Source organism: Crocodylus siamensis, chromosome 8 (genome assembly GCF_052110815.1).
Source record: "Crocodylus siamensis isolate JL-2025a chromosome 8, ASM5211081v1, whole genome shotgun sequence".
Taxonomy (NCBI): Eukaryota; Metazoa; Chordata; order Crocodylia; family Crocodylidae; genus Crocodylus; species Crocodylus siamensis.
In genome coordinates, this window is record NC_143402.1 from 78,316,255 (window position 1) to 78,328,687 (window position 12,433).

General features: G+C 53.9%; 1 protein-coding gene across 2 annotated transcripts in view; it reads left to right on the plus strand.

Annotated features, from left to right (window-relative positions):
- SLC38A10 (solute carrier family 38 member 10) overlaps positions 1-12,433 on the plus strand; it is a 40,656-nt gene that overhangs the window by 20,344 nt on the left and 7,879 nt on the right. For both annotated transcript variants that reach the window (XM_090059373.1, XM_090059372.1), the window contains exons 11-12: positions 5,155-5,302; positions 12,152-12,322. In XM_090059373.1, coding sequence (XP_089915499.1) covers positions 5,155-5,302; positions 12,152-12,322 — 319 coding nt within the window. The remainder of the gene's footprint in view (positions 1-5,154; positions 5,303-12,151; positions 12,323-12,433) is intronic.

Below are 12,433 nucleotides of genomic sequence, written 5' to 3' on the forward strand. Positions count from 1 at the left end.
ATCCTCGGTGGTGGGCCCGTGGGGTACCCTGGCAAGCAGAGCAGCTGGGGAGTTGTGCGACCCGTTTTGGAATGAGCCGTCAGCTGCCAGGCTGGCACGTTTGTTTTGACCTCCATTGCTGAGTATTTCAGCAAAGACAGATCTGCCTTTTGGCAAACACACGAGGCTGCAGAACTCCCTCCCGCCTGCCCAGGGAGAGCCGGGTTCTCTGCCCAGCCTTGTTCCAGTTCTGGAAGGCTCGCTTCATTTCTTCCACGAAATTCGCACAAATGTTTCCAGTGAGATGTCCGAGGTCTTTCCTACTCCTCCTCCCTCCTGCTCCCCGCTTGCAGGTCTTCCATCTCTTAGCTAGTTGGAGGGGATTTTCAGCCCATGGAAGATTGTGGGTGTCCTGAGGGACGCCCTAGAATCCAGACCCGTTTGCTCCAAGGACAGCACGGACTTGAGCTAGAAGGTGGAGAAGTTGGATTAAGAGTTGAGCAGCTTTTTTTTTCCAAGGGGGTGGGACATCCGCGTCCCAGATGTTTCTGTTCGCCAGCAAAGGGCGTTGGATTCTGCCAGGGAGTTGTTAATTATTACAGACAGCTGGTCAGTCAACAGCTGGCAGCAAGCCAGAGTCTGGGAATTGCAGGGTGGATTAAGCTCCAGGGGTGGTTTAGTTAAAAGGCTTGGTATGTTGGAAAGATGATCAGGTAACAGAGCGACGGGGAAGTTACATAGCTTAAGGCCGGGCTCAGGGAGACGTGAGCGAATGGGGAAATCCTCCCCTTTGTTGTGGTTGGCAGTGTCGGGCGGGCCCGCTACAGCATGCAGGTCTGGATCCTGCCTGACATGGAGCAGCGATGGGGTAACTGGGTGGAAAGGTGCCCTGGGGGAGCTGAGGGCTGGGGACAGGCTGAGGTTTGGCACCGAGCTGTCGAAGGTCGGCCCGAGGTCTGTAAACAAAGCGCTTTGCTTCTAACAGGAAGGTGTTGGCTGGGCTGTGTTGACACAGGCGTGTTGGAGAGGCCCCTCCTGGGAGCCGCAAGCAGTTGCTGTCCTCCTGGCCTGCGCCCTAAGGAAAGGGAGACGCCTAACTCCCTGCCCTGTACCTCGCTGTCAGGGTTGCAACATGGCACCCCTCTGGGCTCTGCCTTTGTGCCCCTGGGGGCAGCACCCTTCATCCCATGTGCTGGCTGGTGAAGTCCAGCAGGGACCTCGCCTTCCGCCTGTCTTTTGATTTGCAATTAGCCTTCTCCCTGCTTCCAAAATGGGGTCCTGTGTGACCTGGAGACGCGTTTCGGCAGCGTGTGTGGCCCTGTACCGAGTCACTTTCCCAGCACCTACTGGGGGTGTCCTGGGACAGCCTGGGCTTCTGTAACGGAGCAGGAGGCTCCTCAATCGCACCGAGGTGACTTTCATATTTACCTTGTCCAGTGGAGCCAACCATGAGGCTGCTCCCCTTCATTGTCATTCCCTGGCAGTCCTCAACCTGACCCAGTGGTGAGGGGGGAGCAGACAGAGTTCCTTTATACTCATTTAAGTGCTCTTGTGAAGATCTGGTAATTACCCTGTTGGCATTACGGGAAGCCCGAGAAGAGAAATAAATGTCTGTCTCCCTTACATTCCAGCGAGGTCATTGCTACTTGCTGGACTCCGATGTGTCAGCTCCATTACTTTAATGGTTAGTCACCTGCAAAGGGGGGTGTGTTAATAATTAACCCTATAAGAGCAGCACTGCTTAGAACAACTCCATTTCACCTGTGACCTATAATACAGGCCCCTCTCCTGGGGGTCCATAATGGGGGATTCCAGAAAATGCACTTAAAGCAGCAGGGCCTGAGCTTTGGGGGCTGTTGGAGCAGTTCAGCAGTCACTGACCCTAGAAGGAGCCTGTTGTGACTTGAGGGCTCTTCTGTAGGCAGCACGGCCTGGTGGACCTGGGCTCTTGTTGGGATAAGATGCCTTGGCGCCTGCTGGGTTCACTGTTTGTAGGGCGCTGTGGCCTTTTTGCCATAGAGCCCTTCTCCCCCCATCTGTCTTGTAGTCAATGGTCCTTTGGGCTAGTCTTGCACCCCCAGCTTCCAGCCCCAGCAGGCTGTTCCCATGTCGGTTCATTATGGGGTGGGGGGCCCTTCCTTGCTGTGTGTGGCTTATGTCAGGACTGAGAGGTGCTGTCAGGGCTGGCTTGGAATCGTGCTGTCCTCCTTCCCTCCCTCAGGGCAGGGAGGTTAGCCTGGGAGAGCCCAGGCTGATTTTGGGTGTCCCGAGATGCAGAGTTGGCTCTCAAACAAACTCCGAGCATTCCCCAGGCCAAGGAGCTTGTGGGATTGGACACAGGGTCCAGGGCTGTGATTAGCCCCCCAGCCTGTCCAGCCTACAGTTCCCACTGAGACCTGGATTTTAAGTAAATAGCCCATAAAAGGCCTGAACTTATCAGCTCTTCCTGCAGGCCTGTTTTCTCTCTAGCAGGTCTATTTTGGTGTAGCAGGAACCCTTTTGTGGAAACACTCTTCCTTTCCGCTCCCACTTCTGGAGGCGGGCGGCAGAGGTCTCAAGTCACAGAGCTGGGCTCCCGCAGGGGCGTCAGATGAGCTGGAGAAAGGAAATGGCCGGGGTCAGAGGTGAGGGCAGAATGGGCCAGCTTGCTGACTCCACTTTTGGCAGGAGCTGTGCGGCAGGATATCTGTTCTGACACCCACACGGCCAGGCAGCCACCAGATTCTGCTGCTGCTTCCTCCATAACATCTCTAAGATCTGGCTTTTGCTCTCTGACCATTTGGCTGGGGCTTTTGTCCAGAGTGGCCTCTTCTCCCATTACCTTCCTCCTCACTCAACGTCTGTTCTGGCCCTAGGGATATTTAGACCAGCAGTTTTCTTGGCCCCTGACCTGACCACAGCTCCCTCCTGCCATTTTTTGGTCCTCCATGGGCTCTCCCTTCACCCCCACATCCAGTTCAAAACCTTTGAAGCTCCTGATGACTGAGACTCCCACCCTACTTAGGTGCTGTGCCTTCGCCCCATTCCACCCTCCCCACACAATGCCAGGCTCCTTGGTTGTTCTCATCCTGCTTTCCCACAGGCACCCTCATGCCTGCCCCCATGCTGCCCTGAGCAGGAAACACTTCCCCAGAAGAATACGCAAAGCTGCTTCCCTCCTTCAAAGCCTTTTCCCCACACTTCCTTTTACCAGGATGGCAGTGGGAAACTGCCAGCTAGTAGTAGATTTGTAAGTCCCAGCAGGGGCTTCAGACCTTTGAGTGTCTCAGCCATCCAGCTTGGCCCCAGCCTGCATGAACACCTAATCTTCCTGTTTCCCTCTTCCTGCCTTTGTGCACTTCTTACATGTTTGTTATACCCTCTTGTTGCATCTTCTGTCTTCAGGCTGGATAGGGACTAGCTCTTCCTCCATGTTTGCTTAGCACTTGAACCAACCATGCCCGGTTTACCGTAGACCTTGGGTGATAATTGCAGTATAAATGAGAATGACCTATATAATCATTCTGCAAGAGGCACTCAGTTCACAGCCTTGTTTCCCTCGGACAGTGGGGAGATGGTTACCACAGAAGTGTTTCCTCTGCAACCGAAGACTCTGCCCTGTGGACTTCCTTGTGATGTGCCTGTAGCAGTGATGACTTGTCTGGGCTCAGAGCATGCAGACAGCAGCCATGTCCCCAAAGAACTTGCAGGCAGCTGGTAGATCAAGGCCGTGGGAGGGCAGCAGCCAGGAAATGTGGCGGATGAGGAGTGAAGCTGGCATGTGAAGCCAGAGCATGTCTCGTGAGGGTGGTCTGAAGTTATGATGTGTAGAGGAGGCCTGGTCTGAGCTGTCTGGGCATTTCTGCTTCTGTAGCCAAGGTCACTGAGATGGGCTTGACCTCAGGAAGTGAGGGTAGATAGCCTGCTCCCTTGCTTCTCTGACAAGTGTCCCCACAGTATGGTCTCCACCCAAGGGGCATTTTCTATTTTGCACGTAATTGTCCATTCTTTTTCTGACCCTTTGCGCCGCGCAGGGAGGCACAGGCCTGTGCTGGGGGCCGTGGTCCCTTCAACCACCCTCCTGACTCCAACGCCACCTTTCGCCAACCACTTTGTTGACATGCAGAGAAAGCTCTGCCAGACTCTCTGGCAGGGACAATTACGGTGATTAACTTGGTAAAAATAATACAGCAGAGTTTAATTAAAGCTCCTTCACTATCCACGCTGTCAGCCAACAAACTGTCCGTGTGACGCTTTCAACTAGGGCCTCTTCCGTTAGGTGGAGCAGCAAGGCGTCTGGCAGTTCCACCGCTCGAGCGAGGCAGACGTTCCCTCTGCCTGTACTGCTGATCACTTCTTATCAGGTAGCTACTTAGCTAGGCACCCTCCACCTGACTTGAATCCCCTACGTGTTTCCAGACTTCCCAGGTATGGAGAGATTCCTGCCTTCATTACTGGCAGGTCTGGATTTTCAGCCTGGCTCCTTCTACCAGCATCCTGGACTGGGGAGGTTTCTGTGGGATGTTCCAGCTCAGGTTGAGAAAATAGGCTTCCCTTCTCTGATGGCGGTGAAGTCCACCATAGTCCTTTCTTTGCACTGAGCTCCATTCTGTTGCCTTTTCATCTTGCTCTTGACTGTTATGCGGGGAATTATTCAGTCGGTTTGGTTAGGATCTCAGGCACCTGCACCCTGCTGCATTATTTGGGCTGGGGAAAAGGGACAAGAAAGCTTGTTTCAAATGCATCATTTTGGAGACTGAAAAAAACCTATCTTTCCCGGTGGTAGAAGCGTAAACTCGCCAGTGTCCCAAGCTGGGCATGAATGGTGGGCATCTTCTAAGCCGAGTCGATTGACTGACTAAAAACCCTGCTATGTTGCATCTGCCTTGTCCTACATCACATAGCCCTGCCACAGCTTTGTTGGCATGATCAGAGCACCTTTGCCACCAGAGCCTTCTCCTTTCCTGCTCTCAGCACCTGACGCCACCTCCCCGCCTCTGCCCATCCTGATCGAAACCTCTGCTGAAAATACCTTTCTCCCCCGTTCACCTCTTGAGTTTCTCCCTCTCCTGCTCATCAGTGCCTGTCATAGCTGGGCGCTCTGAGTTGTTTTGGGACATGGGCGGTGGAGGAAGTGTTGTAGAGAAGGTGGGCTTGTTTTTCCATGTGTAACCGGGGCTCTGGCTTGTTGTGCAGGTTATACTGTGGATTGGCTTGGGAATCCTGGTTATTAGCACGTACACCACCTTGTCGGCAACAGAGGACCCTCCGGGAAAGATAGAGGCGCTGGAGCCAGCTGATCTGGACAAGGGACTTGATAACATCATTGCTGCCAAAATAGCAGGTATGCCTTCACTGCATGTTCCCCTGGTACTACCCTGCTACCAGAATGCCTTGTCTTCTTTATAGCTGCTCCTCGAGAGCCTGCATCTCCAGGTCATCCCGAGCGCGCTGCCAGGAAAGGGTGCAGTGGCAGCTCCCTAGAAAACCTCCTGCACCCGCACCAAGGACTTGGCTTTCCCAGTGTGACGAATTAGGGACCAGTGGAGGGGGTGGCCGTGACCCTCCCTCTAGCGCCCGAGCTCGGGAACTGCACAAGCCTGGGCAATCAAAGGCGCTCTGTGAGCCGGAGACTGGAGATAGCACTGTGCTTGGCCACCTGTATGAAGGGTACAAGGAGCCAAAACAGGGCTGCTTTCAACGTTTCTGCCAGCGTATTGTACAAGGTTTCAATAACAAGCCATTCATTGAACTCAAAGGTATGTAAATTTATGGGCGCCGACTTTCTTTCTTTCTTTTTTTTTTGGTGGCGAGGATATAAATTTGAAGCCAGTTTTAGCTCTGACAAAGCCCGTGATTATGCCTCGGCTTTGTTTACTGGTTCACGTTATTTATTATTTGTTTACTGGGGCCGTTGATAGAATTACGGCTCCGTGCTCCTTTCCCCAGCTGCACGGCGGCCTCGCAAGGCCATCACGAGCAGGTGTCGCGTGACCCTCCTGTGCCCCTCATCTGGGGCTTTGTCCTGGGGTTTGGATTTTATTTTTGTTTGGGTTTTTTTTGTTTTGTTGTTCTTCGGGGCCTTGAAATTTCCTCCCAGTGATTGGAGAACGGAAGTGAAATGAGGGCAGCCTCTCTGCCGGAGATTAGACTCCCTCCGAGGCATTGGCTGGGTTCCTGCTGAACAGCTTGGAGCATCTCTGAGATGCTGGTGCAGCCTGTGATAATGTTCTCTCCCAGGCCCCTCTGTCTCCAGCAGTGGTGGGGTTTGTATGTCTAGGCTGACGCCTTGTCCCGGACACCTCTGAATGCTCAGTGAAAGGCACGCTCAGCCCCTGAATTGTAGGCTGGGAGGAGGGCTGCGATTTTAATTCTGGGACTGCGGTGGAGTTTCGGAGCCACACCAGCCCACAGAGCCGCTACAGACATGCGGAGGAAGCAGCCTTCTGACCGGCAGCATGGGCCGAAGCTTGCTAACAGCCTCCTGTCTGCCCCATCCCCACACTAACCTGGGAGCCGGAGCAGGAAGCCTGTGTTCCATCATCATGCAGCACAGTGAATCCCTTACTGCCCTCCTACACGCACGCAAGATGCGTTTAGAGCTAGTTAGTCGGCATTAGCCCTTATCAGATGCTACTTGACGCTGGATTAAATAATCTTACCCTGGAGGAAGACGCTTCTTGTATTTTTATTTCTTAAACTTCCCTGGGGATGCGGTGTAGTGCTCCCGTGCATGCTAACAAGCGTGTTCACAGCAAAACCTCGCACTTCCTTCCCGCTCTGTCGGGGTTTGTTTCGTATTTGGCCAGTGAGAGGGAGGGAGGAGGCTGGCGCTGAATGCCGGGAGATGCCTTTCCCTGGGAAGTGGAGTTAGGTGCTTTTTAGAGCTGACTTTGAAGCCTCGTCCGGTGGGAGGAGATGGGCTTGGGGAGAGGAAACAGAACAATGAGCTCCAGCCGCAGAGCGGGCTCAGGGCCCCATTGTACACAGCCTGCCCACCTGCTGCCCCTGAGAACTGCGTGTGCCCGGCAGCGTGGCCGGTCCCGCCTCTTGCTCTGCCCCTGTGGAGCTCCACCAGGCCTGGGACTTGCGTCTCCCTGGGACGCGGCATCGGGTGGCAACGAATCGCCCTGCATTAATCGACACCCCCCTTGCTCTGCCTTTCTGCCCTGGCTTGTTCTGGAAAGAGGAGGGCTAGCTTGTGGCCCGCAACCTCCTCAGCAGCTGCATCCTGTCATTCAAAGCGTGTGCGGGACTCGGGACGTCCCTGCTCTCACCTGGGCACCCTCCACTGGCTCACATCTGGTTCTTATTTCTTGCACAAGTCTTTAGTAGAAACACATGGCTGGTCCGCAGGCCACATGCAGTTTGTTTTTAGCATGTTCTTGATTCTTTTTCCACCTCTCTTCCCCCCCCGCCCCTCGGGCCCACCCCCCTTAATTGATGGGTTGCCTCGTTGAGGCAGACCTCGGAGCTGGGCTGTGCCTTTTACCATTCTGTGTTCACCGTCTGACTTTTGCCTGTCAGCATGTGAGAGGAGTTTTATTGGTCTCTTTGATGTTGCGGAGACCAGAACTGTACAGACTTTCATTAAAACCCTGCCCTGTGGGCCCTGAGATTATGAATATTAGAACATTGCCCTTTTATGTGAACACGTATTGACCAGCGAACTCTGAATAGTGTTTTTACTAACGACACCCAAGTGCCCATTACGGCCCCTGCCTGTATTGCTTGAGGTTTACTGTCAGCGGCTCTTTGGGAAGGTATAAAACCCCTTTCAGAAATGTTCTGGTATTACATACAGTGTGTATGTATGTTAAAAGGTTGCTAAGCTGCCTGTGAAAGCTCATGAAGGCAATTATCCATTTTAAAAAAAGCTAATTAGGCAATTTCTCTCCGTATTTGAAAGCACCCCAGAGGGTCTCATGGGGAGGATTAAGATTTTGTAATATTTTTCAGCTCCTTTACTTGATCATTGCTGCTTCATTTTCTTCTTTCGTTGTGCAATATCTTGTAACAAAGGCCTGATTCATGCTCTTTATGCAACAGTGCCCTTTCCCCAGCAGTCCTAGAAGCACGGCTGCTTGCGTTGGGGAAGAGGTATCCAAGAGACTGGGCCGCAGTCCTTACCCAGTTGGATTTGCTGTTTCACATTTCACAGGACTTGGATGGGACTCGGTTCGCTGGACGCAGCACTGAGCTCTTTCCTTTGCTACCAACGCACGTGGGCCCTGGGCCCAGTGTCGCCTGGTCCCAGAACATTTGCTTTTCTCACGGATTCATTGCAATATCATGGCAGCTTGGTTGGAAGAAACCTGCCCCATTGCTCTTCTCCCCACCAGCTGAGTTGGGTAAATTATTCCAGGGAGCAGCCCCCAAATGCGTGTGAAATGCAGTTTACTCCCTTCACTCCTAATAGCTATAGGAACAGCTTGATTTTGCTGTAGCTCTCCCTCGTGCCTTTAGAGAGAGAGCTTTTAATAGGGCTGGTGACACAGAAAAGGAGCTATCACCCTGTTGTAATTTGGGTTCGCTTTTACTGCTGGTGTATCAGGAGACAACTGTGAACTAATTTCACTGCTGCCATTCGATAACCTTGTGAAATCTGTCACCATTTTGGGCAGGAGGGGTGGCATCGTTTTGCTGGCTGGAGTGGCAGACATGCCCCTGATGCTCTCAGAGACAGAAGGGGGGCACAGCTCCTGAGAGTGGATCTGAGCTGGGCTGGACCCAGGGCCCCTGCTTGTCTTGAAGGGCCCCATTCAGCAGGGCTGTGCACCCTTGGGTTCTCTTCATGTCAGTAGGGCTCTGGGGAGCTCGGTATTCAAGAGCCTGGACCCAAGATCACCCCACTCCATGTTCTGAACCGTGCAGCTGTGATGCATTTCTTTTCTCAGCTGTTTCCTTAGTAGGAGTCCCCTCTTCTTTTTTTTGTAGGCCTTCCAGGCAGGTGACCCCAGTCCTGTGCCACACTGCCAAGAACAAAGATAATCCCCTTGAGGTTGCCCTTCCCCAGCTGCGCCAGGAGACGGGTTGTGTTTCCAGGGGAGTCAAGTGTCAGCATTGATTGACAGCACTTAGCAGCCTGCCATGCGTTTGGCGTCGTGTAGTGCAGGGGTGGCCAAGTGTGTGCCACAAGTGGCACGGGCAGCCTCTGTAGGTGGCATGTGGCAGATCGGGTTGGGGGGAAGGCAGCACAGCAGCAGATGGAGCAGGGAGCAAAAACAGCAGCAGATTGGGTAGGGAGCACTGGGGCCAAGAGCAGAAAGCAGGGAAGCACATCAGGTAGGGAGCACGGGGTGGGGAGCAGAAAGCAGGGCAGCAGATCAGGCAGGGGAAGGCAATCCAAGTGGCATCCCGGGAGGTTGCAGTGGGAATTAGCTTGTCCTTTGCAGAGGTGGTGGCTCTGAGGTCTCTCTAGCCCTTGGCAAGGCTGAGGTGGTGCCTGCCATGGACATGAAATAGCTCGGGGTCTACTGTGGTGCAAGGACCCCCCCCACCAAAATATATTTTCTTCCCTCGCTTGAACCTCCCGAGGGCTCCATGCCCCGCCTGTGCTTCCCAGGGCATGTCTGGTCCTGTTTACACCCCTTCCCCTCTGCTCCGAGTGGGTCAAAGAGGCTCTGGAGGGGTCTGCTGCATCGATGGGGGTTTTGAGCCATGGTCCTTAACATGGTGGACAAGAGCGATATGAAAACCACGTGAAGGGTAATTTAATGTCTTTCTGGGACCGTTGCTCCTCTCCCATCCAGAAGCTGTGGGGGAGGGAAGGCTTTTAAGATTGCTAATCATGAGAGTTTATTGCAGCCTAGAGAGATTGTTGGCAAACCACTTAAAATAAGATTCAGAAAGCTTGGATTTCCCCCTCCTCGCCCATGGACGACCGTAGACAGGAGCCGCCAAAGAGCATTGCTAGCTGGGGTGGTTCTGGACGACCAGCAAGCCTCCGAGGCCTGGACTTCCTCACAAGGCAAAGAAAGCCCTCTTTGCTGTCGAATGCCGAGATTTTTGTTGTTGTTGTAAGCCAAGAAGCTTTTATAGCCTCTCAGCCTCTGCCTGTAAAGTCCAACGCCACTCATAAAACATTAAGAGGCACAGCATTACTGTAACATTATCCAAAGGGACCTGAAGGGCGACTAGACAGTTACAGTGATTATTACACATCCTGAGCAAAATTGTTCTCTGCAAACCGCATATAGCTCCTTGCAGATTTCCATGCAGCGTGAGAGGCCATTAATTCACGCCCTGATGATGAACTTAATTTTGTTTCCTGCTGAGAAAATGACGGCTCAGAGGCAACTTTGTCTTATTACGGAGTGGAGATGGTATCTGGCGCGCAGGTTGTTGTGCCGCGTTGTGCTGCAGCACGCTAGCCATCTCTTGATTTACGACCAAACCTCGTTATGGCGCTGGGGCCTCCGCCAGCCATTTAATTGTATCCTGGAGACCTCAGTAGTTTCACCTGCTGCAGAGCGTCGGGCAGCCACAGGTTTATTCGAATAGGTCACTCGGCTAAACGGCTGCTGTGCTGCAGGAGCGCTGCGTTTTTAACCGTTGCAGGACGGAAGAGTCGGTTTGGCTAAATTTTGCAGCTGCCAAACAATTAACCCTGGTGTTAATGATGTGGACCTGTGGGCAGCCGTGGGCTGTGGGCAATAACGTGTGTTTAGCTTTGTGGAGAGCAAGACGCTCTCCTCACCCCTTCCTTCCTCCTTAAATGCAGTGCGGACTGAGGTGCATAGTTAGCAGTTCCCTTGAGCTGGCCGGGGGTGGGGCGGTAACGTTCAGAGGCACGAGTAAGGCTGATCTGGCTGGGAACAGCTTTGCTGCGGGGAGGGTGAGGCACTAGTAGCAGGCAAAGCTCATTGGCCCCCCAGACTTGGTTCAGGAACACTGGATTGTCTTGCCCTTATCCTCCGACCCGAGGGAGAAAGCCAGTTCTTTTGCAGGCTGTGGGGCCCGGCCATTGCCTTCAGGGGGTTCAGACCCCTCCAGTTTCACAGGCAGCCTGAGCTCTGACAAGTGGAAATGCCTGGCCCAGCTCCTGCTGTTGCTTCAGTTTCCCATTCTCCCCATGGGGCTGACTTGGCCAAGGATCCTGGGAAACGGAGCGCTTCTCGGAGCTCAGCTGCATGGCAGCGAGGCCGGGTTTCCCGTGCACAGCTCCATCTATTTCACAGCCGGCGCAAGGCCCCCACACAGGTCAGCGAGTGGCAAGTTTTTGCGTCCCACGAACGCCCCCTTGGAAGAAATTGCGCCGGTTCTGTTGGGTCAAGGGGTGGGGGTGGTGACAGGACTAAACAATATTAATGGAGTGAATTCCCCCCAAAAGGGGGAAGAGAAAGGGGAAGAGGATTTTTTGGGGGGGGAGAATACATTTCAGAGTTCACATTCCCTTCTGTCTCCCTCGCTCCTGCAGCATGGACACCCTGCCTTCTGGTTTTAGAGGGCTGTAAGGGGTTTTTGGGCCCATTAGCTCACGTAGGCGGGACCGTTGGATGACCTTCTGTATGACAGAGGCTGTGGAATCCCACCTAGTAACTTTGGTATCAAGCCCAAGAATGTGCTTGACAGATGCAGCTCCCAGGAAAGCATCTGGTAGCCAAATAAGAGGCCCGAAGATGGGGACTTCACCATTGCCCGTGAGGTGGCTGGTTCCGGAGATCAGTTGCCCTTGCTGAAGGCTGCCTTAGCCAGGGTCTGGCAGCTCCCTCGCCGTTCCCATCAAGCTCATGATGGCAGTTGCAGCAAGTGAAAAGCAAACCCAAGGAGCTTCCCTGGGCATCTCTGCTACCCATAGCCTGGCTGGCAGCTGCAGGCAAAAAGGGAAAGCGCCACATGACCTCCACAGGCCCCCGACAGGTCTGTGGGACATGGGTTTGGGCCCCACGTGAGAAGGCAGCCAGTTTTCCCAGCCTTTTCCTGTACCAGCCTCAGAGGAAACAGCAAGGCCGAGGCTGCCACCTGGCGGCGGCAGCTTGTGGTAGCTTGTGCCTTCCACCCCAGGTGGGGAATCGGGGAGATGCTGGCTGGTTTTTGGGACAGAGGCATGCGGGGAGGGTTGGGCGGGAAGCTAAAGACACTTGTCTGAGCAGAAAGCTCGGAGCTGAGATAGGAAGGGCCTGGCTGGCTGGGGTAGAGACAGGGTGCCATCGTAGGTCCTCTCGTTTCACTCACGGCACTGTGCTTGCAGACCAGGACCCGGTGGCAGAGGGGGCAGAGGACGACCGTGACAAGCCCAAGCTGCCAGACGAGAAGGACGAGATGGAGCAGCCACAGATCAAGGTGCCCATGGATGTGCCGGAGAGGAATGAGGCGGGAGAGAAGCAGGAGGAGAAAGTGCAGCTCGATCGGCCTGATCAAGGTACTGTCAGGACATGGCAGGTGGCTGAGAAAGAGGTGGGAGACCTGGGGTTGTGGGGGCACAGTTTGACATGGGCTAAAGAGTGTTATCCTGGGGGAAAAGTCATAGTCC